Source organism: Strix aluco, chromosome 7 (genome assembly GCF_031877795.1).
Source record: "Strix aluco isolate bStrAlu1 chromosome 7, bStrAlu1.hap1, whole genome shotgun sequence".
NCBI lineage: Eukaryota > Metazoa > Chordata > Aves > Strigiformes > Strigidae > Strix > Strix aluco.
In genome coordinates, this window is record NC_133937.1 from 38905508 (window position 1) to 38919831 (window position 14324).

At 40.0% G+C, this 14324-nt stretch overlaps 1 protein-coding gene across 4 annotated transcripts in view; it reads left to right on the forward strand.

The window, feature by feature from the left end:
* Nucleotides 1-14324, forward strand: part of DOCK1 (dedicator of cytokinesis 1) — a 312269-nt gene that overhangs the window by 239894 nt on the left and 58051 nt on the right. For all 4 annotated transcript variants that reach the window (XM_074831522.1, XM_074831523.1, XM_074831524.1 and 1 more), the window contains 4 exons: nucleotides 6412-6497; nucleotides 6684-6840; nucleotides 10085-10125; nucleotides 11429-11519. In XM_074831522.1, coding sequence (XP_074687623.1) covers nucleotides 6412-6497; nucleotides 6684-6840; nucleotides 10085-10125; nucleotides 11429-11519 — 375 coding nt within the window. The remainder of the gene's footprint in view (nucleotides 1-6411; nucleotides 6498-6683; nucleotides 6841-10084; nucleotides 10126-11428; nucleotides 11520-14324) is intronic.

Below are 14324 nucleotides of genomic sequence, written 5' to 3' on the forward strand. Positions count from 1 at the left end.
CTTTCCCAACATAATTACATTTCTCATCAAGTAGGACCCTTATCCTTCAAAGTAAAATCTGAGGGGTATACCCCCACACACTCTGCAGTGCTGAGGAAGAAGAAATTAGAAGTCCCATATGTCTAGTTTTCAGCCTGAACCACATTACAAAGGAGAATCATCAGGGTCTGGTGGTGGTAGCATCACCGATATAAGCATACAGGCTCCAGCATGTGTTCTTACCTTGCTAGAGGAAGGAGTTGTGTAAAAGTAATTATATGAGGAAAGAGCCCCAAAAATGCAACAATGCATCTGTTCCGTTTTCTGCGAATAGGAATGACAATTAGCATAGTGGAACCATAGCTGAAAAGATAGAAGGATGATAGAGAAGTGCATAATAAATGAATGCATAATGCAAAATCATATAGAAATGCATAATTAATGAATGCATAATGTATATGATTGCTAAAATAAAACCATGGGTGCAGCTAAAATATCTCTACCTAGTGTTCTGTTGTGAAGAGAATTAGAGTAAAGACCAGAAGAAATAAAGAGAAAACCCTGTTAATTCATTTCTAACATTTCACAATAAATCTCAGTATCAAGACAGTCATACTAGCATTCTTATTTGCAGTGTAATTTCTTGTTGCTTGTCAATGAATTTCAAATTGATATAGTTCTCCTTAATGAGAAGTACCTACTTTATCTGAATCTCCCTTGATTTTTAGAACCTATAATTTCTTTTACCACTCCTGAGTCCTGTGTTAACCTCCCTTGTGCTATAGATGTGCAGACAGAACACAAGTTAATGATTTGTCAAGTTTCCGTGATGCTGCAGATTCTCCTCTGTAATCCCACTGAATGTGCAAATTCAAATAAGTCATCCCCAGAAAGAATTAATTTCAATAAGTAACATTTTTAGTTGTCTACAGTTGAAATTTAAATGTGTAAGTTTTTCTTGTTTTCTGGCCTTTTCTGGCCTTGATCAGTATTCCTCCCTCACCCCACCTGAAGAGCAAGGGAGAAAGGTAATGCAGTAAGTCTAGAGATCTCCAAAATCACCTAAATATTAAATGGCTGCCAGATCTGTTTGCCGACCAGAATGGTGTGGGAAAATAGGAAAGGGAACAGGTGAAACTGTTGGGAATTACCACCAACCTCCATAGCAGCTTTTGAACAAAGTTTTACAGTACTTGTGTGCTATTTCTGCATTAGGACTAATTTCTAGTGGTGTTATCTGTCATTTGAATTTTATATGGCAAATTCATTATTATCCCATACCAAAACAAGTTTATAGCAGCTTGGAGGATTGAAAGGTCTCATCTACAGCTAGATTAAATTGTCAATCAGCGCTACAAATCTAGCCTGACCACATTTTAGGTAAACCTAAAACCCAAAGTGATTAGTTGAGCTGACACTTGAAGACGCTAGATAGCTTACACTGATTTATTTTCTCCAGAAGGGAGATTGTAACAGACAGATGAAGTTGTGGATATACCCTTTGCTCAAGTTCAAACACACATCCTAAAGAGAAGCTGAGATCTTGATCAACTGCAAGGAAAAGTTGATAGTAATTTCCTGTAATCTTCCTAACATCACCCCTCAAGCTTTGACTGTCATCAGAAGGATATGAATCTAACTCATTGATGGTGCCAGATATACCCCCAAAGCCTCCAGAAAGAGCCTCGGCAAGTGTTCACTGGCTGTGGTGTAAACATTGAAAATTTGGCGTTTTTTCACTTGAGAGTAAATTCCATCACAATAATTGCAGGCCTACTTTGTGCTATTTTATTCATTAAAAAAAAAAAAAAAGAAAAATTGAGACTTTATCAACAGATGCCAGATGCAGTGTCCCAGAACCATTAGCTTGTACGACTCTAGGGCTGCGTTCTTACTGTGGAAGACAGTCGCTCCATAAACCTCAAATGGTGTTGGTGAAAGTTCTTCTGTGGAAAGACCGCAGAAGGAATTTTAACTACGTTAAATAACGTTTAGTCATCTGGCTTGCATGATCTATATCATATCGGTTCCTTGAGAAGTACCAAGAATGATTGAAGAGCAAAGATATTGTTAATAGTCCTTAAAACCCCAGAAATGCCTCAAGTCTACTTTTGTTCAACCCAAGAGGGCCATTAGGGAGATGGCCCAACAAAGCCTAGATTTACAGAAATATAAGTAAAATTGATATCAGGAAGATACTCAAGATCCTGTATGACAGATATAATTGCCTTTCTTTGTCTGAGTAATCTCTTGCTAAAAAATATATCACCTAAAGGGCTCACACTGGCAGTAAGTGTCATTTTTTACATTGGTATAGAAAGTCAGTTTCTTTCTGATCTCATTAGAGAACATGAATTTTGTGACTTCTCTGTTTCATCATTGTGTTGCTTCAGTGTTCTACTTGACACGTCCTTGTACTATGGAAACGTGTTTCAGCTTGTGTTTGCTTCTCAGAGGGGGTGGATTGCATTATTCTCCCTTTTCTCATTTTCCTGTCATTTTTTGCATAATGGATTCATTGTATAAAAAACCTTATTTCACTTCACTTTTCATTCATTTCTTCACAAGGAAAGTAGTGAGGGAGTGGAACAGAGAGGCTGTGTAATCATCCATCTATGGAGACGTTCAGTACTTGGCTAAGCAAGTCACAGTTGGCCTGATGTAGTGTTGGCAATAATCCTGCATCACCTGGGAGGGTGGATGAAATGACCTTCAAGGTCTCTTCCAGTCAGTGTTTCTATGGTTCTGTGGATCATTTGGGGAACAGAAGAGCACCTTCAAAATATTTTAATCCGAGGTTTGGGGTTTCATCTTTAAAACAGTCACGCATAATAGTAAAAATTGGTTTAAGATGGAATATCTGTTGTTTGGGTACTTGGTTGATTTTATCGCTGTGTGCATGATACAATCTGCAGTTCAGCTTTCCTGACAGCTCAGAGCTCGTTTGACTTGTGCATGTTGTTAGATTCTATCCTGAATTTGCTCTGAGCAGTAGGTGAGCAGGACTTTTTCTGCCATTATTTGTCATGATAGCTTGTAGTCACTGAGCTCAGAGCAGAGATTTTTTTCTCTGTTTGTAACACAGTTCTGGTGGGCTGCCACGTAGCATGTGAAAATAAATTTCCTAACTCAAAAGCAGAGGACAGGAAGTCTAGGGTTGCACATGAAGGAAGGAGATGATGTGAATATCAACTGCAGTTAATGCTGAGAAGAAAACAGAGACTTGGAAAGGGAAACAAAACCAGTGTCCAGGATCTGACTGTGGATTTTGACATTACTGCTGTTGAGCCTGTTACGATGGTCAGAGATTGAGTTGTCCTGACGAAGAGGAGTATTTTGGTATTGCCACAATTTATCAAGCAAATCCTTCAGACCAACATGTATTTCTCCCTAAAAAGGATTTTTCTTAGCAAAGCAGGAACTCTATAGTCCATGGCCACATTTCATACACAGGTTCAACTTGGCCAACATGTCTATGTTCACTACCGCTGTGGGCTCCAGCAGAAAAGGATCTTCCAGGAGAGCAGGCAGGTGCCTCCAGCCATGGGGGTGGCCAAGATGCTTCTCGTCGCCCTTACTTGCCGCAGGTTTTTCTCTTGTTCTGCCTGGGTTTGCCTTGCCCCACGCATGCAGCAGTTATTTCAGGAGAAAGGGATTGTGGCAGAGCTAAGGGCATGTCTGTTTGGTACTCGGCAGAGGCGTTATGATAACCTTTGTTGGCCGAGGTGGGAGTGTGTGGGCAGAGCTTAAAATGTAGCGTACGTTGGCAGAAAGAGATCAGTGGTGGACGTGGCTATCACGCCTCCTCAAAGTGATATAAATTAAGGTGGTGAAAAGTGCTCTCTTATCATCAGAGTTTCATCATGACTTAAGTCCGTTGGCAGGGGTGATCTCACACTCCTCGCTGAAATAAATATGCCAACAGAATTTCACAGTGTGGACTAAAAAAAAAAAATCCAGTTTCTCTTCCTAGCTAAACCAATCTGAGCCCTGCTGCTGGCTGGAGATAACAACTTCTCTTCCCCAGCTCCACCATGGGGCTGCCCCTGTAGAAAGCCCCTATCCCCTGTTGCCCCCCCCTGCCCCTTGGTTGCCGTGCTGAGCGGTGGTGCCTCGGCCGGGGCAGCAGCACCCATGGGGTGGCCACACGTGGCTCCTGTTTGGGGGTCAGTCTGCCTGGCACACCGCCAGTGGGACCACGGCCGAGCTCCCCGCTCTGCACGGGCACCTGGGATGCTCTGGGATGGTGGTCCCGGTGCCCGTTGTCAGCCCTTGGTGGAGGCTGCTGGGCTGGCAGGGCTCTCTGCGGGGATTTTTTTCCTTCCTAGTACGTAGATTTTGATTTTTGCCTTTCAGCACAGATATCAGCTGCATCTTCAGCACATGACCTCTACTACAACGCTCTTGAGGTTGTCCTTGTTGCCTCCTTACAGTTGTTCCCAGTGAAAGAAAAGTCTAATTTTGCTGACAGGCTTTCAGCAAAAGCCTGCCTTCTCCAATTAGAGAGCCCCTCTGCTGATCGGACAGCGTTTGGTGGCTGTGCCAGAGGAGCTAATGCTGTGGGCACTAAAGTAGATATTTTGATCAGTGGAAATAATTTACAAAGAACAAGAAATGCCAGCATGTTACTAGTATGACTTAAGAGGTGGGGAAGTATAGCACTGGGAAGGAAAGTTCATGGCTTGAACGGAGGTGCAAGATCATAGAATCACAGAATCATCAAGGTTGGAAAAGACCTTGAAGATCCTCCAGTCCAACCATGAACCTCACACTGACCGTTCCCAACTCCACCAGATCCCTCAGCGCTGGGTCAGCCCGACTCTTCAACCCCTCCAGGGATGGGGACTCCCCCCCTGCCCTGGGCAGCCCATTCCAACGCCCAACAACCCCTTCTGCAAAGAAATACTTCCTAAGAGCCAGTCTGACCCTGCCCTGGCGCAGCTTGAGGCCATTCCCTCTTGTCCTGGCGCTTGTTCCTTGGTTCAAGAGACTCATCCCCCCTCTCTGCACCCCCTTTCAGGGAGTTGTAGAGGGCGATGAGGTCTCCCCTCAGCCTCCTCTTCTCCAGACTAAACCCCCCCAGTTCCCTCAGCCGCTCCCCATCAGACCTGTGCTCCAGACCCTGCACCAGCTCCGTTGCCCTTCTCTGGACACGCTCGAGTCATTCAATGGCCTTTTTGGAGTGAGGGGCCCAAAACTGAACCCAGTCATTGAGGTGAAAGTTGGGGTTCTGGGCACCACTCACGTTGGCTGCTGCTGAGCCTGGTGGTCATGGAAGTGCCTCCTCGGTCTGGAAGTATATCAAGCTACAGACAGTCTATTCTTTTTTCATTTGTACTTTATATGCTGTTAATATTAACTGCAGATACAAAGTACATCTCTTGACATTTACAAAATGTTAGTACGCTTTGTTCTTTGTGCAGGTGGCCCTTCGCTTCTCCTTGGAATAGTTAGGGACTGCTTGAGCCAGTGACAGTGAAAAAACCTGGAAGACAGTTGTTCTGTCAGTAAACTCCCTCTCTGACTAATGGGCCCCCATTGCCCTGCCACAGGCTCCCTTCTCATCCGGGCTCTTCTGCAGAGGTCCCTTGACAATAGGTTGTTTCCTAAGGGTGTGGATGTCTGTGCTTATTTAATGAAGAATTAGGAATTAGATGACTAGATGGACTCGTTACATAGCAGCAGACCTAGAGTGATCCTTCCTGCACTAACAGGTTGCACTCATTCCTAGCCTGGGCCTTAGGGAATGTAACAGCAACAGGGAAAACCCGCTGTAATCATTGAAAATCCAGTGAATTATCCCGTTTGCATTTAAAATATATTTTATTGCCCACTGATGTTTGCATTCTTTTATTATTGCCCAGATAAAAATACTACTCTTAAGTTGTTTGAAACAACTTCCTTCCCCTCTGCAGTGACTTATTAACAGGTTTGTTAATTGAATTGTGCCCTGCTGTGAGTCAGTATCTGTATGCTAAAAAGGGATGTTAGTGATGCTAGGGTGTACATCTGGCTGAGTTATCCAGCCTTAGGTGTTATATATCTCCTAGAGCTTTCAACGCTTTTGTATTTTACTTTTGTTGCTATTACCGTTATGGCAGAGGACATTTTGTGCCTGGCTTTGTGTCTTCATTTTCCCTGCCCTCATTCTTGTCATTAATCTCCTTATTTAGTTTTTCGTAATGCAAATATTTACACTTCATTTAACAACATGACCAATGATTTCTTCAACAAAAAAAGTCCTTGTAGGGCAGGAGATCACTGTGGATAGTCTAATACCAGAGATTGCAAACTCTTAAAGTCAATCAAGCTTTAAAACAGTGGCTAAACATCTCACTGAGATACCCAACCAATCTGTGAACCATTGAGGCTACAGTAATAAAGTGAAATATTTGCCATCTGATTATTTACGCTTGCTTTGTTTAATTATAGTTTGAAAAGGAGATCATCACGAAACTGGATCATGAAGTGGAAGGAGGCAGAGGAGATGAACAGTACAAAGTGTTATTTGACAAAATGTAAGTGTTGATCAGCGGTGAGATTTATGTCACCGTAAAGTCAGGAGAGAGAGCAATTAGACTACAATGAACTTTGTAGCCCAGAAATAATTAAAATCTGTTAATGATGCATAATATTTAAAATTGCACCTGACTCAAGGTTTTTTCTGCATGTGATTAACAAGGCGAATGTAATTGGTCTTTCAGTCTCTTGGAGCACTGCAGAAAACACAAATACCTTGCTAAAAGTGGAGAAACTTTTGTCAAACTTGTTGTCCGCTTAATGGAGAGGTTGTTGGACTACAGGACCATAATGCACGACGAGAACAAGGAGAACCACATGAGCTGTACTGTCAACGTGCTGGTAAGCAAAGAGAAGTCACCAGCCTGAAATGACTACTGCGTTCTTAATTTTACAGCTTTAACAAAAGATTTGTGTAAAACAGACTGCATGTTGGGATTCTCATGAAAGTTTGAAATACTTGTGGATTTTTTTTCCCTTTTTTAATGAAGTTGAATCCATGAAAACATGGGTTATTACTTCTTTAATTAATTCTAAGGAAAGATTTAAGAAGAAATGTCTCAGGGCCTGATCTTTGAGGGCTGTTCATAGACATTTACAATTGATGTATGAACAACATTACGTAGGAAAGCACTTTGACATACAGAACGTTGGAGTAACACGCAGTTTTCTACCAAGATTTTCATGCATTTGCAATCCCATTTGTATTCTGTTTACCGCTCAGTTTCTGTATTCAAAATTTTTGAAGTAGTTTGAGTGTTACTCTTTAACTGAAAGCAGAATGTGAAATTTCTGCCTCTTTGTTTCACAAATTCTGGAGTATCTACTATATACAACAAACCTTTTAATTTAGGCTAGAGTTGGAAGCAAGAGCTGTTGTCCCCATGGCAGACACATCATGCTTTTCAGCCCAAGCAGTAGTCTGAGATTTTACTAGCACAAAATCAGGACATATTGAAAAATTATGTCAAAATACATTTTAGAGACCCCCAAACATAGTACTAGCTAAATTTGATTTTTCCGATAGGACTCAATATTAAACTGTTAGCCACTAAGGATTCATAGCTTTCATCCCTCTATCATGGTCAAAGCTTTCATTTCGTTTAAATAAGTTGGGCACAGACAGTGTTTATCATTTATGTGATAGGGCTGATAGATTTTGTTCAGGCTGGTTTGGAAAGATCTGAGTAAATAGTTTGTAGCTTTAGCACTTGCAAGTAATGTGAACGTCCTCGGCTCGTGCAGTGCAGCCTTTATGCCGCGCTATCACATAAGCTATAAATGAAACCGTGCCCATTAGAATGGGAGAGAAGATAGAGACATCAAATCAGAAATTGGGATTTTATTTTTAGGGGTTTTTTTTCCTCTCTGTCCACATCAAAAAGCAACAGAATGTTTAGGAAATGAGAAAAGGGGAGGAACTTGGAGAGTTGTCACCGGCTGTTGATCTATCAAGTACCGTTAGGTCACCCGCGGAAGAGTCATAGCGTGGTTCTGAGCAGAGTTTGAGTGAGGAAAGCCTGCCAGTTCACACCAAACAAGATAGGAAATAAAAAATCACATACACCATACACTCTAAAACATGACAATGATTTATAAAACTGGAAAAATTTCCCTAGTAAGGTGAATTTATTTCTCCTTCCTTTCATCGTAATACTCTTGAGTCTTCCCCTCGTAATTCTTGCCTTAAACCACAGGCTGACTGATGGCACACTCGGGGGTTGGTTTTGTTTTCTCAAAGTGTCTCTAACAGCATCTCCTGATGCTGATTTTTGTCATCTGAATTTTTCAAGTATTTGCGGATGATAAGTTTGGTGGGCGATTTACTGCTGTCAAGTTAAATCACGGTGAGATATCCACGCACAACCCTGCTGCTGAAGTCTGCAGGAAATGCAGGAAAGCATCGCAGGGCAGAACTTTCCTTCGTTTTCAGTGATTTAAAACTTCAGCTTGACTTTAAAGTCCCGTTTGCCCTCCAGGACCAACTCAGTCTTTTCATCATTCTCCAGGCACCTGCCTTTGCTGAAATCCAACCCAGGGCTGATACTCAGCACAATTCCCACCTGAGGTCTCAAAGAGTTCTTAATTGGGACTTTAATGATGCAGAGGCTTTCACAGGATTAAGTTTGTCTGTATTGACTATAGCTTAAGTCAGAGGTTTTGATATGCATTTAAGCCAGTGCTGATGCTAAAATAACCCATAAAAACCCTGTCTGTTCCCTCAGCTGCTTGCTCCTACCCCTGATAATCCTGGCGAAAGCAAGCATGCCGCCGAGGTAGCAGAGCAGATATGAGGAGGGATCTTGCTGAAAGCTCACGCTCTTCCCCTCCAGTTATTTGACATCCCCATCAGTTCCTCAGCCCATTGGCTGCAGAGCCCCACATGTGTGGGCCAGCACAGTGTAAGGGGGATGTGGGAACCTGCACCCAAAGATGGGGCATGAGCAGGGACAGCTTTCTGGTGGAGAGGGGACTCTAGTAAACGTAATGTGTGTCAGGTCAACCTGCTGCCCAAGCCTCTTGCCGTTTTGGTTGATTTAATGTTGCTTCTTGAGCTGCACCAGAAGGGCAGAGCAGCTGGCCGCAATATTAGGATTAAATGGTTTTACATTATTGATCCACCTAGCTCAGAAATCTCTTCTCCTTTAACAAAAGCAAACAAAACATTAAGTAAGAGAAAACAGCAAAAATTTTTCATGTGGTTCAGTTTGACTTTTGAGTTGAACTCAAAACCAGTGAGCAGTTATGTCAACTAAAATGGTATATCCACTGGATAATCATTGCCAACTGTGGTACGTAGGGTCTGTTCTGTATTTCAGTTCTCTTTGAATGGAACAGTTTTTTATTGGGCTTATTAATCTATTAGTACTGGGTTTATGCATCTATTAGTGGCTACTCGGACTGGTTTCATTTAGCATTGAAATCTATTTTAATTCAGTGAAGGAGAAATTTCTTTGTGTTTTGTTTTCTTAGATAAATTTTAACTTTTGAAGGCAAACTTTAAATTAGATTCAGAAATGCCTTTAATATCTCACACAATTTGTCATATCTTGCTTTTACAATATTTGTAGTGTTAACTAGTTTATCTCAAGACCAGAGGCATTCAGACATTTCTGAAGAGAGTGATGATAGTGTGTGGTATATGAAACCAGATAAATAACACTAATCTAATTTTTTATTTCCAAAGCAACTATCAGAATTCCGGAGCAGATGATGTATTGTTCAACTGAGGTTTGGAGTTTTAAATCCATAGAACAACTGTTGCTTAAAAATTATGGGTTTGTGTATTACAAAATTTCAACTGAAAATGGTTAATGATGTGTGACTTGCAAATGCCAGAAGCAAATTTCTAGCAGTACTATTCTTGCAAATTCTTAACCTTTGCAGTGAGACATAAGCCTTAATACACTACATCATGAAACATCACAGCATTAGACTTTATAAGTTAAATAACTTGTGCTCTATCACTAGAGGCAAATTCCATTTTGCAGTTTTGAGGTTGATGTTATGCAATTATTAATTTTTAATTTAGAGCATGTTCCAGACTGTGAAATCAAAGACTTTGTAACAAAATTATGTTTTTCAGAATTTCTACAAGGAGATTGAGAGAGAAGAAATGTACATAAGGTTTGTAAACATGACCAGTGACAAACTCTGCTTGACTTAGTATAATGTAATTAGAGAAAATTAAGTTCATATTAAGCAGTCACTTGGGGGCTGGAGGAAAAGAAGTAATGAAAAAACATACCTTGACAGAACCTTAAGCACATGCAAAAGCTTATCTTCCCTGAGAACAATGGAGCATTAGAAATCAGTCATGAGATTTTTTTTGTCTGCCTCCTCCAACTCCATCAGTTATATTCTGATGAACACTGAAATACTCAGGAGTGTTGTCACATGAAGAAAATAAATAAGTCAAAAGAAAGCTGAGCAAAGAAATAATTTTGCCTCCTAGTGAGGCACAGCATATGTGACTTGGGGTAAAAAGGACTACTAAATGATATCATGACTGATACTTACTTTAAATGTAAAGCTTTCAGGGACCTTTCAAAATCTATTTTCACACAAAGGAAAAATGGTAATATGTTGTTGTGCTTTTTGTAAACCTCAGGGTTCCTAGTCCTCTATTTGTACTTTGGCTTAAAATTGGCTAGACCGTTGTGCTAAAATGATGAAGTTTGTGTTTTTAATGCTATTTTCGGTATCTAAGTATTATTCATGAATTCATTCTCAGATGCTTGTTACCTTTTTGGAAGAATTTTCAGTTGTGAACTTGCTTCCTGTTGTTTAAATGTTTCGGTTAGTGCTTTATTAGTTTCAAAAAAAAAAAAAAAATTAGCAAAACGCAGGATTGATAACTAGACAAACATGTAAAGTTACGAGTGGTAGGTCTGCCCTATTCAGCGTCTCTGTAAAGACAAATTGCCTCTTACTGTCAACCCCCCACCCAAAATCTGTTGTATTTCTGTTAACAAACTTGTATGTGTCATATGAGTATCAAAGTTCTGTGTTTTCACTGGATTTTCAAATTACAGTTTTAATAGTTTTGTGAGGGTTTTTTAAATTGTCACTAAAAAACCCCAACAAACAAATGAAGAGAATCCCCTTCCAGAGGCGTGATGATGTTGAAGTTAAGGAAGAAGACTACATCTGTCTCTGTAGATGAACAATTAGAGTGATATCTCTTGCACAGAATCTTTACTGGATTCATTACACATCACAAGTCATTTATACGCATTGGGAAAAGAACACAATGGGAGTTAAAATGGACCTAAAGGTTGTCTGCACACAGAAATCTGAGCTTTAAATAATCCCACATATATGTAGTTGTTGGAAGATAGAGTTGAACCATTGTAGACTTCAAAATAAATCACTTAGTAACATTTAAGAACCCACCTTCTTTAAGAACCATTGTTTTTATTACTTGCAGGTATTTGTACAAGCTGTGTGACCTGCACAAAGAATGTGATAACTATACGGAAGCTGCCTACACGTTACTGCTGCATGCAAAGCTCCTCAAGGTAAACACCAAAATACACTGCACGTTTTGAAAATCACGTTAGCAGTGACCAATAGCTGTATTGTTTGTCGCTCTTAGAACATCTGCACTTTAACCCGATTAACGACTGTGTGCTGCTTCTTGTGTCAGTTTTATCTTTTGCACATGTAATTAATACATGCAGGAAAGCAGCCCTCTGCCCTTAGCATATGTCAAAGCACGCTTTACTCATCTTCATCTGAAATGAGTGGAAGCGTGGTCAAGTCAAGAATACAAGTTATAAATTGCAAAGCTGTAATCTAAATTTCTTTTAAATATCAAAATTATTTGATGTGAGGAAGCAGCTAAACACATATCTTAGTAAATCAACTCCCCACAGAATTGTTTTTGCGAAGGCAGTACTAGGGAGTTCTAGAGACTGTTATCAACTGGTATCTGTAGATTTGGTTTTGATTTCAAAAACGTAGAGACACAATTCAAATGGCCTTCTTTCCAAGTTCATGCCCTTAAAAGCTACATATCATTTTAATGCAGTTTTACACAGTTTATAGCACATTTAAAGAGACATAACAGTATTGCTATTCTTCAAGAAATGTTTTGGTGTAACCTGCAATATGTATAAATTAAATGTTATCTATACAAAGCACCTGTAAATAAAGCGTTTGAGTTTTTAACACTATATAGTGTCAGTCAGAAATGTAATGAAGCCATATTTCATAAACATTAATCTCACTGAAAACTTTCTGGACAGATGGTGTTGTCTCTGTCATGCAGCTTGTTTACAGGATTGTGTCCCAAACGTGGCAGCATGTGCCAACTGTGATCTCGGTGTTATCATATAGAAGGACTCAACAGCAGACACTTGTGTCGTGAAATCCCGTTTAATACAGCCTAGTCATGACTGAGTTGCTAGCAAGGAGTTTTATGTTTTAATTCTAAAAAGCAGTCAATAGAAAAAATAAAAATCTAAGTTTGATAAGAATTAATGTTTTCTGAAGCATTTGCTTTAGTCCCATTGTTCTTCCTCACATCTCACCACCTACAGTGAAATCTTTCTCTCTGAAGAGAGACCTATATCTCTTTCTGCTCCCCTCAAGGACAGAAGCACCCATGGTCGTATGGGGCAGAGTCAGGGATGGAATAATTGAGAACTGCATCTTCCGTTTCATCTCTTTCTCGTGCCAATGACGAGTGTATTGCAACCTTCTGTATTACTGCAAGCCTTCAATATTTTTACAGAAACTATGCTAATGACACCCCATTTCAAAAAGGAAATTTATCTCGTTCTAAGCTGCAAATTGTTCTTAGCAATCTTTGATTTAATCTCAGCAGTCCCAAGCGAAATGCGAGTGTAAAATACCTATTTTGAAGTTGAAAAGTGGAAGGTGTTAAATGAAATAATTCTAATGGATGCACTGAGAATTATTCGTACCTTAAAACTGAGTAAACTGCATCCAAGCTATAAGAAGACTAAACATGATGCAGAACATACATGTGCAATTTAAATTAAGACACTTTGAAAATGTATTTACTGTATTTTAAAATAAATAGAGGCTTATTACACAAGTAAACATCAGTAGGATTCAGCTGGAGTGCAAAAGCAGTGTAGCGATAGCTTTTGACATCAGTGAAAGAGGGGGCAGTTGCTGGCCACAGGCTGCTGGATGCAGTCACTTTGGTAGTGACATTTTCTGTGCCGAGATGTGTGTCAGAGAGGTGAAGATGTGAGGAGATGGCTCTGACACCTTCCATCACACATACTGGGGCGGGTGGTTGCCTGTGGGTGCAAGTTCAAGTGAGTAACTTGCTGAGTCCGGGGCTGCAGAGATCTCTCTCATTCCCAGGAGGGACATAAAACAGGACTGCCAAGGTGTGTAATACTTGCTCATCACACTTCACATGAATGAACCTTTTAGACAAGGTAAAGCATTCATTTCCTTCCACAGGTGCTGTGTTTTCTGGAAAAATGATGGAATAAACCATGCCATAAAATGTCGTTCAAACTTTTACCTACTGTGGCTTGAACTTGTTAGTCACTATGCTTTATGTCACCTTAAATTAGAGTTTAGCCAGTTTTTGTTTTTCTTACAGAATGTCTTCAGAGACCAGATGAGTATCCTAATCTACTCTAATTTATTGGCAAGAAATACCCAATTTTCTTTTCTTATAATTCAAATTGATAGAAGATGGCAGATAAAAGATGTCACAGGTTTACATCACTAAGCAGATGTTTGTTTATAAAGATAATTACATTATAGCTTGGAATTATTTTATTATAAAAGTGTATCAATCTATCTAATACAATATCTTGTTACTACCAGTAGTTAGCAGTGGATGGAGGAGTTCAGTATTGCTTGAGAAGCAGCAATATTGTGGTGTGTGTAACTTTAAGCAATTGAGTTTTTCTGTCAAACCTTGAGGGCAGGATTTTCAATGACAGTCATCATTGGCATATATTTCATCACACTGATTTTAATGGGATCACGTTTAGGTCAAGACTGAGAGCTTTCGAGAATTTCACCTTTAAATTTGTGAGAAGGCTGTGTCTGTGGTGAGAGAGCCACCGTCATTTTCTCCAGATTACTGCAAGCTGATGAAGCACACTTAAGAAAAGACATTTTAGTTGTATTTTTTACCCATTTAGTCAAAATTAAGATGTTCAAAACTAACAGAAGATAGAAGCTCTTAGTATGCTGGAAAAAATGCCATTGCACTGCAGACACCATGAGGTTTGCATTGCTCAGAAATACAACTTTGCAGTACAAAGTGGTCAAAATTGTCTGTTTTATCCAAAGACAAATGTTTTGGCCAATTTAAGAAGTAATTG